Source organism: Salmo trutta, chromosome 18, assembly GCF_901001165.1.
Source record: "Salmo trutta chromosome 18, fSalTru1.1, whole genome shotgun sequence".
NCBI lineage: Eukaryota > Metazoa > Chordata > Actinopteri > Salmoniformes > Salmonidae > Salmo > Salmo trutta.
Window position 1 is genome coordinate 13,584,345 of NC_042974.1, and position 15,641 is coordinate 13,599,985.

At 44.5% G+C, this 15,641-nt stretch overlaps 1 protein-coding gene across 1 annotated transcript in view; it reads left to right on the plus strand.

Annotated features, from left to right (window-relative positions):
- Positions 1-289: 289 nt before the first annotated feature.
- The window catches only part of LOC115153641 (serine/threonine-protein kinase WNK4), a 115,531-nt gene continuing 100,179 nt past the window's right edge, over positions 290-15,641 (plus strand). The window contains exons 1-2 of the mRNA XM_029699275.1: positions 290-394; positions 646-1,310. Coding sequence (XP_029555135.1) covers positions 675-1,310 — 636 coding nt within the window. The 5' untranslated portion in view covers positions 290-394; positions 646-674. The remainder of the gene's footprint in view (positions 395-645; positions 1,311-15,641) is intronic.

Below are 15,641 nucleotides of genomic sequence, written 5' to 3' on the forward strand. Positions count from 1 at the left end.
TGTTTAACACCTTACATGCACACAGACAGAGATAACAGTATTGTAATTGAAATACTTTTTACCCACATAACCTAACTCAGAACAGGAAAATCCTGTTATCAACGATTCCAAAGGAAATAAGGAATATACACACGAATGGACATATACCTCATGAAGTCAGTCATTTGAGAAGAGGCGCTGTATCAGGCGCTGTATGCTGCGTCACATTGCCCAGGTAAACCACAGCAGACTGTTTATGGGGCGGAGTTCGGTCGATATACACAGAGACTTTACTTTCTTCACTAGAGGTGACAGTGGAGTTGACGACTCACATACAGGAGTAATGAACCGTCCGGTCGACTCGGATTATCTGAGACGCATTATGTGAACTTTCTGAATTTGTACACCTTTTCAGGTAAGCTATTTCAATTCAATTGCAAAATTGAGAATACTTGTTTTTGTCAGTCTATATTGACCTAATTGTCTTGTACTAGGCTACGTGCCACACAGTTTACCCTATGTTCCACAACTAAACTAATGTGTCAAAATGTACAAACTAGGCTACAATGGAAAGTAGCATCAATTGCTGAAAGATATGTGTAAAATAGCATGCTGTTTTATTAAGGTAACGGCCGGGTTTAATTTTCTTATTTCTTTTTTTTTAAGTCTAGGAAATAAGAATACAAACCGTTACAATGTCACACACGGAGTTTGAGGTAGCTGGACGCGGCTTCCCAAGCCTTTCCGTCGAACTGAAAGATGACTGCTTATCTGGCCGTGTCCCGTCGATGCCGCGGAGGAACAACTTGGGTTCCAGGAGAAACTCTTACGGACTTCACAAAATTAACATGGACATCGACCCACAACTCTATGGTGGGGCGCTTTCAAAGGCTCTTTCCGGGTCCGCGGAGAATATTTTAACTTTAACGGAGGACGACAAAACGGAGACTGCGCCGGCGTCTCCATCTCCGGTCTCCATCCCGGGCGCGAGCACCACCGGCAGCAAGTCCCCCTGTACCCAAGTCAAGGACCCGGTCACCCCTCTGGTGAACAACTGGAGCTCGATCCCGAGCCCCAACAGACAAGATGCCAGCTCGGACTCAGACAATGAGCTTGTTCAAAATAAACCACACAACGTGCTGTCACGCAGTCCGTATGAAAGCAAATGGGAACAGGAGGAGAGGGAGGACATTGAGACCAAAGCTGTGGCCACCTCACCTGATGGAAGATACCTGAAATTCAACATTGAGATTGGGAGGGGTTCGTTTAAGACCGTTTATAAAGGACTGGACACAGAGACTACTGTGGAAGTGGCATGGTGCGAGCTGCAGGTGAGTGACAGACATCATTTTACATTATTGTCATGAAACAATGGTGATCATGATGTAATCAGACCTTTTTTCTCATGCTGAATTGCTAATATGATAAACATCGTTTCTTTGAATCTATTGGCACCATAGAAGTTATCCTTATTTATTTGTGTGCATGTGATGTAGCTTATGGGGATAATTAGCCTGATGCTTGGTGACACTGCTAGGACACTACCAACTGGTCCTGTCCTAGTGCCAGCAGTAGGCTCTGTAGTGACAGTGGACCAGGTGGGACATAGACACCTCAGAGTCCTAGGCCTATACCTTTCTCCTTCACCTTAGAATAGGCCTAATTCATACTTCATAGGCCTACACTCTCAGTACAAAACCCCAACAACCCCATGGGTCTCCCTGTGGTGAAAGTTCCAGAGCAGTCTGTGACATTGAGCTGGCTCCTGTTGCTCTTGCATGCCAGGAGGTCAACCTGTCAACGGTCTGCTGCTCCAACTGAGCCAGTCTGCCTGCCATGATCCCCTCTAAGCTGTGTTTTCAGTACCAACCAGTAACACCAGCTCCCTGCCTCTCTCGCTCTCAGCCTTGCTCACATGTAAAATAGGAACTGCCAAAGTTGCAGATGATTTTAATTCTTCCCTCACTCAACTACAAATCCTCAATCCCACAAGAGACACCTATTGACTGACTGACTGTGCTATTAGATTATTCACTCAGTGTTATGTATGAATCATTTGTATTGAGGGTTCTTTTATGGTGTCTGTCTGAACCCCTCCCCACACGCTCATTGAATGGCTAGCTTTAGCAATTTTGAGATACATTTGGTTGATTCATTGGTCAAATGAACCAGTTATCTACCTTTGAAAATACATTTTCTAACTAGGGATAGCTAACACAATGTCACAAAGTATGACGCACTAGCCAGTTAACTTTCATTCTGAAATAACTTCATATTTCCGAGTTAGTCAGATATTAGTTTAGATCATCTTGAAATTGGCATGGAGAGCATGCTGTTTTAGTCCACACAACATGTCGCCCTATCACCACAGTAGAACCTGATGAACATGGGGGGAAGCAATAAAATTGGCCAGCCACAGTTATCTTTTTTGTCCTACCAGATCCCCGATGAGAAGGTTCTAGAGAGTGTATCCCTCTTTCCTTCAACTCTTGTTGGATGTAGATGTCCGGTTTATCAGGTCCCAGGCTCCCATGACTGTTATTTACAAGTTAATTACAATTAGCTTTAGCACCACCTGATAGAGCAGATCTAGTCGGGCTTCCAGACGTAAGTCGTCTGGCACGAGAGACTGGGAGGGAGACTAGAGCAGATACAGAAGTTCTGACTGAACGCACATTTAAGTGGCCCAGGATGGTCCATTTACTTTGTGCTGTTATAATTTATGCTATGAAATCCTGCGATTTCATTGGGGTGGGTGTACAACGTGAATGTCTAGCAACTCAAAGATTGCGAGTTCGAATCTCATCACGGACAGCATTTTAGCTAATTAGCAACTTTTCAACTTTTTAGCTACTTTACAACTACTTAGCATTCTAGCTAACCCTTCCCCCAACCCTAACCTTAATCCTTTTAGCTAACACTTCCCCTACCTCTCACCCTAATCCCTAGCCTAGAAAACTATAGCCAGCTAACTAACGTTAGCCAACTAGCTAGAATTCGTAACATTTCATACGTTTAGCGAATTTGTATCATATTGGACATTTTGCAAATTTGTAACATATTGTACGTTTTGCAATTTAAACTTATAATACAAATTGTAATTCGTAACATATAGGAAATGGGTGAAAGACATCCACAGATTAATACATACCATTTGAAACATAACATATCATACTAAATGGAGTGTCTTAGTTTACATACAGTATAATACGAAATGCTCTGAGACTAGGTTGAAAACAATCCAAGCAATGTTAGCACGCCTATGTGCCCGCGGAGCTGCTGCTGGCAGAATCACTGAGGGGCAGAGTACATTTACATTTACGTCATTTAGCAGACGCTCTTATCCAGAGCGACTTACAAATTGGTGCATTCACCTTAGTAGTAAGTAACTGAACAGCTTGTTTTGAAAAATATATTTTTGAAACAGGAAAATGTACACAGTACAGTTTTATGAGCATTTAAAATATAATCCGTGAATTATATAATATACACTGCTCAAAAAAATAAAGGGAACACTTAAACAACACATCCTAGATCTGAATGAAAGAAATAATCTTATTAAATACTTTTTTCTTTACATAGTTGAATGTGCTGACAACAAAATCACACAAAAATAATCAATGGAAATCCAATTTATCAACCCATGGAGGTCTGGATTTGGAGTCACACTCAAAATTAAAGTGGAAAACCACACTACAGGCTGATCCAACTTTGATGTAATGTCCTTAAAACAAGTCAAAATGAGGCTCAGTCGTGTGTGTGGCCTCCACGTGCCTGTATGACCTCCCTACAACGCCTGGGCATGCTCCTGATGAGGTGGCGGATGGTCTCCTGAGGGATCTCTTCCCAGACCTGGACTAAAGCATCCGCCAACTCCTGGACAGTCTGTGGTGCAACGTGGCGTTGGTGGATGGAGCGAGACATGATGTCCCAGATGTGCTCAATTGGATTCAGGTCTGGGGAACGGGCGGGCCAGTCCATAGCATCAATGCCTTCCTCTTGCAGGAACTGCTGACACACTCCAGCCACATGAGGTCTAGCATTGTCTTGCATTAGGAGGAACCCAGGGCCAACCGCACCAGCATATGGTCTCACAAGGGGTCTGAGGATCTCATCTCGGTACCTAATGGCAGTCAGGCTACCTCTGGCGAGCACATGGAGGGCTGTGCGGCCCCCAAAGAAAGGCCACCCCACACCATGACTGACCCACCGCCAAACTGGTCATGCTGGAGGATGTTGCAGGCAGCAGAACGTTCTCCACGGCGTCTCCAGACTCTGTCACGTCTGTCACATGTGCTCAGTGTGAACCTGCTTTCATCTGTGAAGAAGCCCTATCTTGGTGTTCTCTGGCAAATGCCGAACGTCCTGCACGGTGTTGGGCTGTAAGCACAACCCCCACCTGTGGACGTCGGGCCCTCATACCACCCTCATGGAGTCTGTTTCTGACCGTTTGAGCAGACACATGAACATTTGTGGCCTGCTGGAGGTCATTTTGCAGGGCTCTGGCAGTGCTCCTCCTGCTCCTCCTTGCACAAAGGCGGAGGTAGCGGTCCTGCTGCTGGGTTGTTGCCCTCCTACGGCCTCCTCCACGTCTCCTGATGTACCGGCCTGTCTCCTGGTAGCGCCTCCATGCTCTGGACACTACGCTGACAGACACAGCAAACCTTCTTGCCACAGCTCGCATTGATGTGCCATCCTGGATGAGCTGCACTACCTGAGCCACTTGTGTGGGTTGTAGACTCCGTCTCATGCTACCACTAGAGTGAAAGCACCGCCAGCATTCAAAAGTGACCAAAACATCAGCCAGGAAGCATAGGAACTGAGAAGTGGTCTGTGGTCTCCACCTGCAGAACCACTCCTTTATTGGGGGTGTCTTGCTTATTGCCTATAATTTCCACCTGTTGTCTATTCCATTTGCACAACAGCATGTGAAATTTATTGTCAATCAGTGTTGCTTCCTAAGTGGACAGTTTGATTTCACAGAAGTGTGATTGACTTGGAGTTACATTGTGTTGTTAAAGTGTTCCCTTTATTTTTTTGAGCAGTGTATATATATACTATATCTTTATTTATCTAACTTTTTTTTACCAATCCAAGTGTGGCTCCTCCCCTAACCCTTACCATGCCGTATGTTGAGCGGAGGTGGGTCAGGGAAGACTTCTTATAGGGAGAAGTGATGAATGTTCCTTTATTTTACATTGAGAGATAGAGAAGGGCTGCCGCGTCATCTTGGGACCACTCCTGTGTATTGCGGTAAATCAAATCTTTGAAAACATTGTTTGTATAGAAATGCCAAGTGTTGTTTCTGTTTGAAACACATCCGATAAAAATAGATCTGTTACTGAGGAGGGTGGTGGCTACTGAGCAACAGAGGCCCAGGCCTGGAGAGCAGCAGCCAGGACACCGTTGGATCTCCTTCAAGGAGCTGAGAGACAAGGTGTGTATCCCAAATGGCACCCTATTCCCTATTTAGTCCACTATAAAGGGAAAAGGGTGGCATTTGGGATGTAGACAAGGGAATTTTACCTGATTCTTATTCCCCTTTCTTCACCTACATCTCTCAGAATATAGTTTAGTTTGATTTAGAGGCCAGTTGGTTACCTGCCTTACTCTGGCTAGCTGCCATGTTCAGTTGTTCATGGTGGTTTGGTTTCTCCTCTCTCTCTCTCTATAGGACAAGGAGGCTTTAGCTGGGTTAAGGCCCCTAATCACCTCTAATGAGCTTTAAGGTGGCCGTTGTTGGTGTAGTTACCACTACATTATTCTGTTCTGTTCTGGATGACTGTGTGATAACGCTCTCGGTAGCCGATGTGAGCAAGACCTTTAAACAGGTCAACATTCACAAAGCCGCAGGGGCAGATGGATTACCAGGACGTGTACTCAAAGCTTGCGCAGACCAACTGTCAAGTGTCTTCACTGACATTTTCAACCTCTCCCTGACTGAGTCTGTAATACCTACATGTTTCAAGCAGACCACCATAGTGCCTGTGCCCAAGAATGCTAAGGTAACCTGCCTAAATGACTACCGACCCATAGCACTCACGTCTGTAGCCATGAAGTGCTTTGAAAGGCTTGTCATGGCTCACATCAACAGCATCCTCCCGGATACCCTAGACCTACTCCAATTTGCATACCGCCCCAACAGATCCACAGATGACGCAATCTCAATCGCACTCCACACTGCCCTTTCCCACCTGGACAAAAGAATGCTGTTCATGTTCATGAGAATGCTGTTCATTGACTTGTTGTGACGTTGTATTAGTTAATGTGACGACTGTTTCTCATCGAATTATTAACTGTTTATAATTGCGTGATTAAATGAATCAAGCAATGAATCAAGCAATTATTAACTCATTAACCTGGGGCACCATGGGAAAATGAGTTTTATTGAGTTTCTATTTCCCAAATTAACTCAAAGAATATCAGAATATCAATTTTACAACAGTCGCTAAATTAATCAATTTCCTCTAATGTCTCATTTCTGAACGTCGCATAATCCGGGAAGCTGCACGAACCCGGGCTCCACCAATGAGTTTACCACACCAATCTTAGTTGATTATTTATTTACTAGCAAGCTAAAATGATGATAAAAATACACATACACAAAACACAGTCTAGGCTATTGATTAGGACTTAGTATAACGGGCCAACACACTATGGCGCGTGTTACCCAAAATGGGGATTTAAAAGAGAGAGAAACAAAGAAAGTACATGAGAGAAATATACATTTGGGTTCATTTGTCAGCTATGCTTATTTTAAACCTAGCCTTGCCCCGAACTGCCGCTCTTATGGGTCAGAATATAATGATGTAATTACGTGTTGGAGGTCTCAGATGGGGCGTCCCGCGTGGCTCGTTTAGGCTTCTCAAGGACGCACTGCTCCGACGCAACTCTCTGGTTGTCCTCACGATGTCAGTGTCCCTTTTGGCTTAGTGGTCTGATTCCTCATCCTTGCCTCGTCCTTGCTTTGGAAGGGGGCTTCTGAGAACAGATAGCTCTGTAGCTCAGAGCTCACAGCGTAGGAATGAAACAGCGTAGATACCACGATTCGATGAAGAGTGGAGGCTAGGTGGTTCGGCTTGAATTCACCCGCTTAGACACAGCTAATCATCCGTAGCTTGGGTAGAAAAAGATTTCTTTGTCTTCAACCTTGTGTTGCATTTTGGGGTTCGTTGACCATTCAGACCTTAGCTGCAGCCTGGGGTCAGTTAGTCTACCGTTCATTCTTCAGTCACATGTCTTATACCCTCGGGTCAGAAGTGGGCGTAACCGCCTTTAGGGCAATTCTCTGGGCGTATCAAGTTAAGAGCAAGGCCTAGATTTTACTCAAATCCAATTTTAGACACTAACTTCACATTTCATCCTTACCAAAATATTCTCTTTGATTTGGATATTTTCCACACAACGTACAATGTATAAACATCAGGCATATACTGGGAAAACTCTTAAAGGTACAATGTTTTCGTAATAACGTCATCTCTTAACCTTTAATAACAATACAAAGATGACATACATTTTCATATTCCATCTCTCGTCATGACCACCATTGTGGCTGACGGAAACCATTGTTCCAAAGTCCCTTTATTGCATGTTTAATGTTCTGAGGCCAGTTCTCCATAGTGAGGACAAAGGAATTTCTCTATGGGCGTCTATGGACGTCATGGGCGTGAGGGGTCATAAAACCCCCACATCCTCATACCCCCAGATCTCTCCTCCTCTGTTGGAGATTGAGAGATAATCTGTAGGTTTGTGGTCTCCTGTAACCTGACCTGATCAGGACAGTCATGACAGACTGCAGCTCAGCTTTCAACACCATAGGGCCCACAAAGCTCATCACTAAGCTACGGACCCTGGGACTAAACACCTCCCTCTGCAACTGGATCCTAGACTTCCTGTTGGGCCGCCCCAAGGCGGTAAGGGTAGGCAACAACACGTCTGCCATGCTGATCCTCAACACTGGGGCCCCTCAGGGGTGTGTACTTAGTCCCCTCCAGTACTCCCTGTTCACCCACGACTGTGTGGCCAAACTCGACTCCAACACCATCATCAAGTTTGCTGATGACACAACAGTGGTAGGCCTGATCACCAACAATGATGAGACAGCCTATAGGGAGGAGGTCAGAGACCTGGCAGTGTGGTACCTGGACAACAAACTCCCCCTCAATGTGAGCAAGACAAAGGAGCTGATCGTGGACTACAGGAAAAGGCGGGCCGAACAGGCCCCCATTAACATCGACAGTAGTGGAGTGGAGTGGGTCGAGAGTTTCAAGTTCCTTGGTGTCCACATCACCAACGATCTGTCATGGTCCAAACACACCAAGACAGTCGCGAAGAGGGCACAAGAAAACCTTTTCCCCCTCAGGAGACTGAAAAGATTTGGCATGGGTCCCCAGATCCTCAAAAAGTTCTACAGCTGCACCATCGAGAGCATCCTGACCGGTTGCATCACCGCCTGATATGGAAACTGCTCGGCATCTGACCGTAAGGCGCTACAGAGGGTAGTGCGTACGGCCCAGTACATCACTGGGGCCAAGCTTCCTGCAATCCAGGACCTATATAATCGGCGGTGGCAGAGGAAAGCCCCAAAAATTGTCTGAGGCTCCAGTCACACAGGTCATGGACTGTTTTCTCTGCTACCGCACGACAAGCGGTACCGGAGAGCCAAGTCTAGGACCAAAAGGCTCCTTAACAGCTTCTACCCCCAAGCCATAAGACTGCTGAACAATTAATCAAATGGCTACCGGACTATTACATTGATCCCCCCCCCCTTCCATTTGTTTTGTACACTGCTTCTACTCGCTGTTTATTATCTATCATCTAGTCACTTCACCCCTACCTACATGTACAAATTACCTCTAACCTGTACCCCCGCACACTGACTCGGTACCGGTACCCCCTGTATATGGCCTCGTTATTGTTATGTTATTGTGTTACTTTTGATAATTTTTTACTTTAGTTTATTTGGTAAATATTTTCTTTACTCTTGAACTGCACTGTTTTACGGTAAAGTCTACACTTGTTGTATTCGGCGCATGTGACAAATAAAGTTTGATTTTGATTTGATTATTCTGACCTCAGGGGGAAGCTGCTTTAATTGCTCCGCCACTTAGTACTGCTTTGGTTTTATCAGTATCTTTGTCGCACCTGGACTACTGTTCAGTCATGTGGTCAGGTACCACAAAGAAGGACCTGCACCTGGACTACTGTTCAGTCATGTGGTCAGGTACCACAAAGAAGGACCTCGCACCTGGACTACTGTTCAGTCGTGTGGTCAGGTACCACAAAGAAGGACCTCGCACCTGGACTACTGTTCAGTCGTGTGGTCAGGTACCACAAAGAAAGACCTCGCACCTGGACTACTGTTCAGTCATGTGGTCAGGTACCACAAAGAAAGACCTCACACCTGGACTACTGTTCAGTCATGTGGTCAGGTACCACAAAGAAAGACCTCACACCTGCACTACTGTTCAGTCATGTGGTCAGGTACCACAAAGAAAGACCTCGCACCTGGACTACTGTTCAGTCATGTGGTCAGGTACCACAAAGAAAGACCTCACACCTGGACTACTGTTCAGTCGTGTGGTCAGGTACCACAAAGAAAGACCTCACACCTGGACTACTCTTCAGTCGTGTGGTCAGGTACCACAAAGAAAGACCTCACACCTGGACTACTGTTCAGTCATGTGGTCAGGTACCACAAAGAAAGACCTCACACCTGGACTACTGTTCAGTCGTGTGGTCAGGTACCACAAAGAAAGACCTCACACCTGGACTACTGTTCAGTCGTGTGGTCAGGTACCACAAAGAAAGACCTCACACCTGGACTACTGTTCAGTCGTGTGGTCAGGTACCACAAAGAAAGACCTCACACCTGGACTACTGTTCAGAAAGACCTCACACCTTGACTACTGTTCAGTCATGTGGTCAGGTACCACAAAGAAGGACCTGCACCTGGACTACTGTTCAGTCATGTGGTCAGGTACCACAAAGAAGGACCTGCACCTGGACTACTGTTCAGTCATGTGGTCAGGTAACACAAAGAAAGACTTCGGAAAATTACAATTGGTTCAGAACAGGGCAGCACAGCTGGCCCTTAAATGTACACAGAGAGCTAACATTAATAATATGCATGTCAAGCTATTGTTCTTACTACTTTTATGCACATGACACATGACATTATCATTACAGGAAACACTCTCTGTGTATTAATACTTCAGTGGGACTCATATTCTTTTTGGACTCAACAATGGGCCAGAATCCATATCATGAACTTTTCCAGCCTATAAAAATATGTGAATAAAAATGGTTTGGTGACCCACGTTTCATTGGATGATTAGCTTTCTTTGTTTAAAATTAATCTGATTGGATGGTTTGTTCCTTGCCTATTACCCAATCTCTGAGAGATACAGTAGGCATAATCCTGGTTTTTGATTGGCTGCCCCCTCTTCCTGCTCCCACCACTTATGGTGCTCATTATTTTGATCTGTCTTTCGTTTTCTTTCCATCTGCAATGGTGCTGTAGCATGGTGCTGTAGAATGTTGCTGTAGCATGTTGCTGTAGCATGGTGCTGTAGAATTGTGCTGTAGCATGGTACTGTAGAATGATGCTGTAGCATGGTCCTGTAGAATGGTGCTGTAGCATGGCACTGCAAAATGGTGGCATGGTGCTGTAGAATGGTGGCATGGTGCTGTAGTATGGTGCTGTAGATTGGTCCTGTAGATTGGTGATGTAGCATGGTGCTATGGTGCTGTAGAATGGTGCTGTAGAATGGCACTGTACCATGGTGGCATGGTGCGGTAGAATGGTGGTGTAGAATGGTGATGTAGCATGGTGGCATGGTGCTGTAGCATGGTGGCATGGTGCTGTAGCATGGTGCTGTATAATGGTGCTGTAGCATAGTGGCATTGTGCTGTAGTGTGGTGCTGTAGAATGGTTGTGTAGCATGGTGCTATAGGATGATGCTGTAGTATGGTGCTGTAGAATGTTGCTGTAGAATAGTAGAATGGTGCTGTAGAATAGTAATGTAGCATGGTGCTGTAGAATGGTGCTGTAGCATGGTAGCATGGTGCTGTAGCATGGTAGCATGGTGCTGTAGAATGGTAGCATGGTGCTTTATCATGGTAGCATGGTGCTGTAGAATGGTAGCATGGTGCTGTAGCATGGTGCTGTATAATGGTGCTGTAGAATGGTGGCATTGTGCTGTAGTGTGGTGCTGTAGAATGGTTGTGTAGCATGGTGCTATAGGATGATGCTGTAGCATGGTGCTGTAGTATGGTGCTGTAGAATGTTGCTGTAGAATAGTAGAATGGTGCTGTAGCATGGTGCTGTAGAATGGTGCTGTAGCATGGTGCTGTAGCATGGTGCTGAAGCATGGTAGCATGGTGCTGTAGAATGGTAGCATAGTGCTGTATAATGGTGCTGGAGCCTGGTAGCATGGTGCTTTATCATGGTAGCATGGTGCTGTAGAATGGTAGCATGGTGCTGTAGAATGGTAGCATGGTGCTGTAGCATGGTAGCATGGTGCTGTAGAATGGTAGCATAGTGCTGTATAATGGTGCTGGAGCCTGGTAGCATGGTGCTTTATCATGGTAGCATGGTGCTGTAGAATGGTAGCATGGTGCTGTAGAATGGTGCTGTAGAATGGTAGCATGGTGCTGTAGCATGGTAGAATGGTGCTATAGCATGGTGCTGTAGCATGGTGCTGTAACATGGTAGTAGGGTGCTATAGCATGGTGCTGTAGAATGGTGCTGTAGTATGGTAGCATGGTGCTGTAAAATGGTAGCATGGTGCTGTAGAATGGTAGAATGGTGCTATAGCATGGTGCTGTAACATGGTAGTAGGGTGCTATAGTATGGTGCTGTAGCATGGTGCTGTAGAATGGTGCTGTAACATGGTAGTATGGTGCTATAGTGTGGTGCTGTAGCATGGTGCTGTAGAATGGTGCTGTAACATGGCGCTGTAGAATGGTAGCATGGTGCTGTAACATGTTTTCAAGGTGCTGTAGATCCACATCAGTAGAGAAACTGGTTTAAACTCTAGGGAAAAACAATATCACACCACAGCTGCATGGTATTGACAGTGTACCATGGTCTGTTTTGGGGGAAAACATGTGGTCATGTGTGGTCACTCAGGAGGAGTGTGGTGCTTGGTGGTCTAGATTGGTGCAGCGGTCTAAGGCACTGCATCTCAGTGCAAGAGGCATCACTATAGTACCTGGTTCGAATCCAGGCTGTATCACATCCGACCGTGTTCGGGAGTCCCATAGTGCGACGCACAATTGGCCCAGTGTCGTCGGGGTTTGGCCAGGGTAGGCCGTCATTGTAAATAATAATTTGTTCTTAACTGACTTGCCTCGTTAAATAAAAATAAAATAAATAATAGAGGGCCTAGGTCATCCTTCCCAAAACAAGTCCAGTGCCTCAATCACAGATGAGGGGGAAAGGGTGCCCCACCACCCCACCACACATTTAATCCTCTGTCAATGTTACGACTACAGTGATGAATGGGTTAATGGCGTAACGAGTGTTGGACACACTAATGGCTATAACCTGTTTGGGACCAGCACCTCACACCACATGGTCAAACAGAACAACAAACATTCAAACGTGTTTTCTCAGTCAACAGCTTATAGTATGTACTTTAACAGAGCAAGACACCCCTTTAGGGTTACTAAAGCCCCCCCTGCTCATACTGCACTCTAAAAAAAGATGGGTTATTTGGTAACACAGTGCTGGGTAAATATTGGACAAAACACACGCTGGGTTATTTTGACCCATAAATTGAGTTGTTTGGATGACCAAACATGGTTTAATTTAACAAGCCGTTGGGTTTTTATTCACTTTCATGCTGGGTTGGCCCAGCAGCTGGGCCTTTATTAATGCAATCCTCATCTTATTTTTAGGAGGCGTGGTTTATTAGGGGCGTGGCTTTAGTGGCCACCCTTGAGAGTCATTTCTGTTCATCATGTTAAGTTTGTACACCACAAATGTTAATTGTCCTTGTCTTTTTTTGCACATTAAATATTTTTATATCAAATTAATAACATTATTATTTCCATATTATAACAAAGTGGTGACTATCCAAACGTTGGGATATGCATAGACTCTTGAGGAACTCACACACTCATACACTAATAAAAGCTACAAAAGTGTCAGTGTTCAACCTTAACACGTGATAACAATACAACAGAACAGATTAAACAGAATTACATTTACTCACACGAGTGGACAAAAATAACTGTCTGAAAGCCACGCCCCTACTAAGCCACGTCTGTAGTCTTCTGATCTGACCCACAGGGTCATATCTCAATAACCCAGCATCAACAACCCAACCGTGCTCTTTTAAAGGAAACAAATGCCTGCATCCCAGCAGCTGGGTCATCCAAACAACCCAGCCTTTTGTAGAGTGTGGAAGGGTGGCCAACTGGACATCTAAACAAAAGTCAAGTATATCATGCCCATACTTTATTTTTTTAATCTTAATTGTTTGTCATTTCCTTCTCTCTCTCTCTTTTTTTTTTTTACACCAAATACAAACATAAAAACAATGACTATATCTCCTCTGCCAATACCCACATGCTCACTCTCACATCCTTATTGCTTGCATTATTGTTTGCCACATGGCCTTAAATTGTACCAATTTGTTTTTCTCAGTCACCAATGCTATTTCAATATTTCTGTAAGAAATCATTTGAGTTATCCATTGTGTTAATGATGGTCGGATTAATTGATTTCCAATCCTTTTCTGACTCAAATAAGATTCCCTCAAAGTTGCTCTAATGTCCAAAGGATTTCAAATAGAAATGTCATGATATGTAACTTTTAGGTTGCTTGTATTTGAAACTATCTACATTGGTGAGTCCAATATTACTTTTCAATTCTGTCATTCTGTCATAGCTGAGTATGAGATTATGATACTGACACAATGCTAGTAGTTATTTCCACTATCTCATTGGTTGGACCCATCATTGGATAGAGTTGAATCCCCTTTGGCTCTGAAGGACTCTGAAGGGCACTATAAAGAGCTCTCCTCGCCTCTTGCATACTATCACGTTGTTAACTATTGTATATCTGGTAGTCCTGGTTGGCACCGTACAATACATTGTTGTCCTCTCTCTGTAAACAGAACACATAGGTCGTATTCCAAATGGCACCCTATTCCTTACATAGTGCACTACTTTTAAGGGACTTGGTCAAAAGTAGTACACTATGTTGGGAATAGGGTGCCATTTGGGATGCAAACACAGATGTAGGATCTTTTTTTGATCACCTTCTTGCAGGAGAACTTTCCTTCAATGAAGGAAATTTTAAACTTGTAGTGTATTTGAGGTTTAAAAGGCTTCTGAAGTTTGTAATTTCTACATCCACAAATTAAAAACACATCTCATTGACAATGGAATATGGACATTTCCACATGTGGTAAGGTGAATTGCCTGCACTAAAGAATGCCAGACACCATGGTTCTTAATCTGACTATTTCTCAGTCCCTCACAAATATTGTACATGCATACAGTGCCTAGTATTCAGACCCCTTTACTTTTTCCACATATTGTTACGTTACAGCCTTATTCTAAAATGGATTAAATAAAAAAAATCCTTAGCAATCTACACACAATACCCCATAATGACGAAGCGAAAACAGGTTTTTAGAGTTTTTTGCACATTTATAAGAAATGTAAAACAGGAAAACCATATTTACATAAATAATTGCTGCATCATTGAAGGTCCCCAAGAACACAGTGGCCTCCATCATTCTTAAATGAAAGTGGCTTGGAACCACCAAGACTCTTCGTAGAGCTGTCTGCCCGGCCAAACTGAGCAATCAGGGGAGAAGGGCCTTGGTCAGGGAGGTGACAAAGAACCTGATGGCCACTCTGACAGAGCTCTAGAGTTCTTCTGTGGAGATGGGAGAACCTTCCAGAAGGACAACCATCTCTACAGCACTCCACAATCAGGCCTTTATGGTAGATTGGCCAGATGGAAGCCACTTCTCAGCAAAAGGCACATGACAGCCCGCTTGGAGTTTGCCAAAAGGCACCTAAAGACTCTCAGACCATGAGAAACAAGATTCTCTTGTCTGATGAAACCAAGATTGAATTCTATGGCTTGAATGCCAAGCGTCACGTCTGGAGGAAACCTGGTACCTGAAGCATGGTGGTGGCAGAATTATGCTGTGGGGATGTTTATCAGTGACAGGGACTGAGCTCTCAGGACCTTAGACTGGGGCGAAGGTTCACCTTCCAACAGGACAATGACCATAAGCACACAGGGAAGACAATGCAGAAGTCGCTTCGGGACAAGTCTCTGAATGTCCTTGAGTGGCCCAGCCATAGCCCAGACTTGAACCCGATCGAACATCTCTGGAGAGACCTGAAAATAGTTGTGCAGCGACTCTTCCCATCCAACCTGACAGAGCTTGAGAGAATCTGCAGTGAAGAACGGGATAAACTCCCCGAAAACAAGTGTGCCAAGGTTGTCATACCCAAGAAGACTCAAGGCTGTAATCGCTGCCAAAGTTGTTTCAACAAAGTACTGAGTAAAGGCTCCTAATACTTACAGTTGAAGTCAGAAGTTTACATACACTTAGGTTGGAGTCATTAAAACTTGTTTTTCAACCACTCCACAAATGTATTGTTAACAAACTATAGTTCTGGCAAGTCGG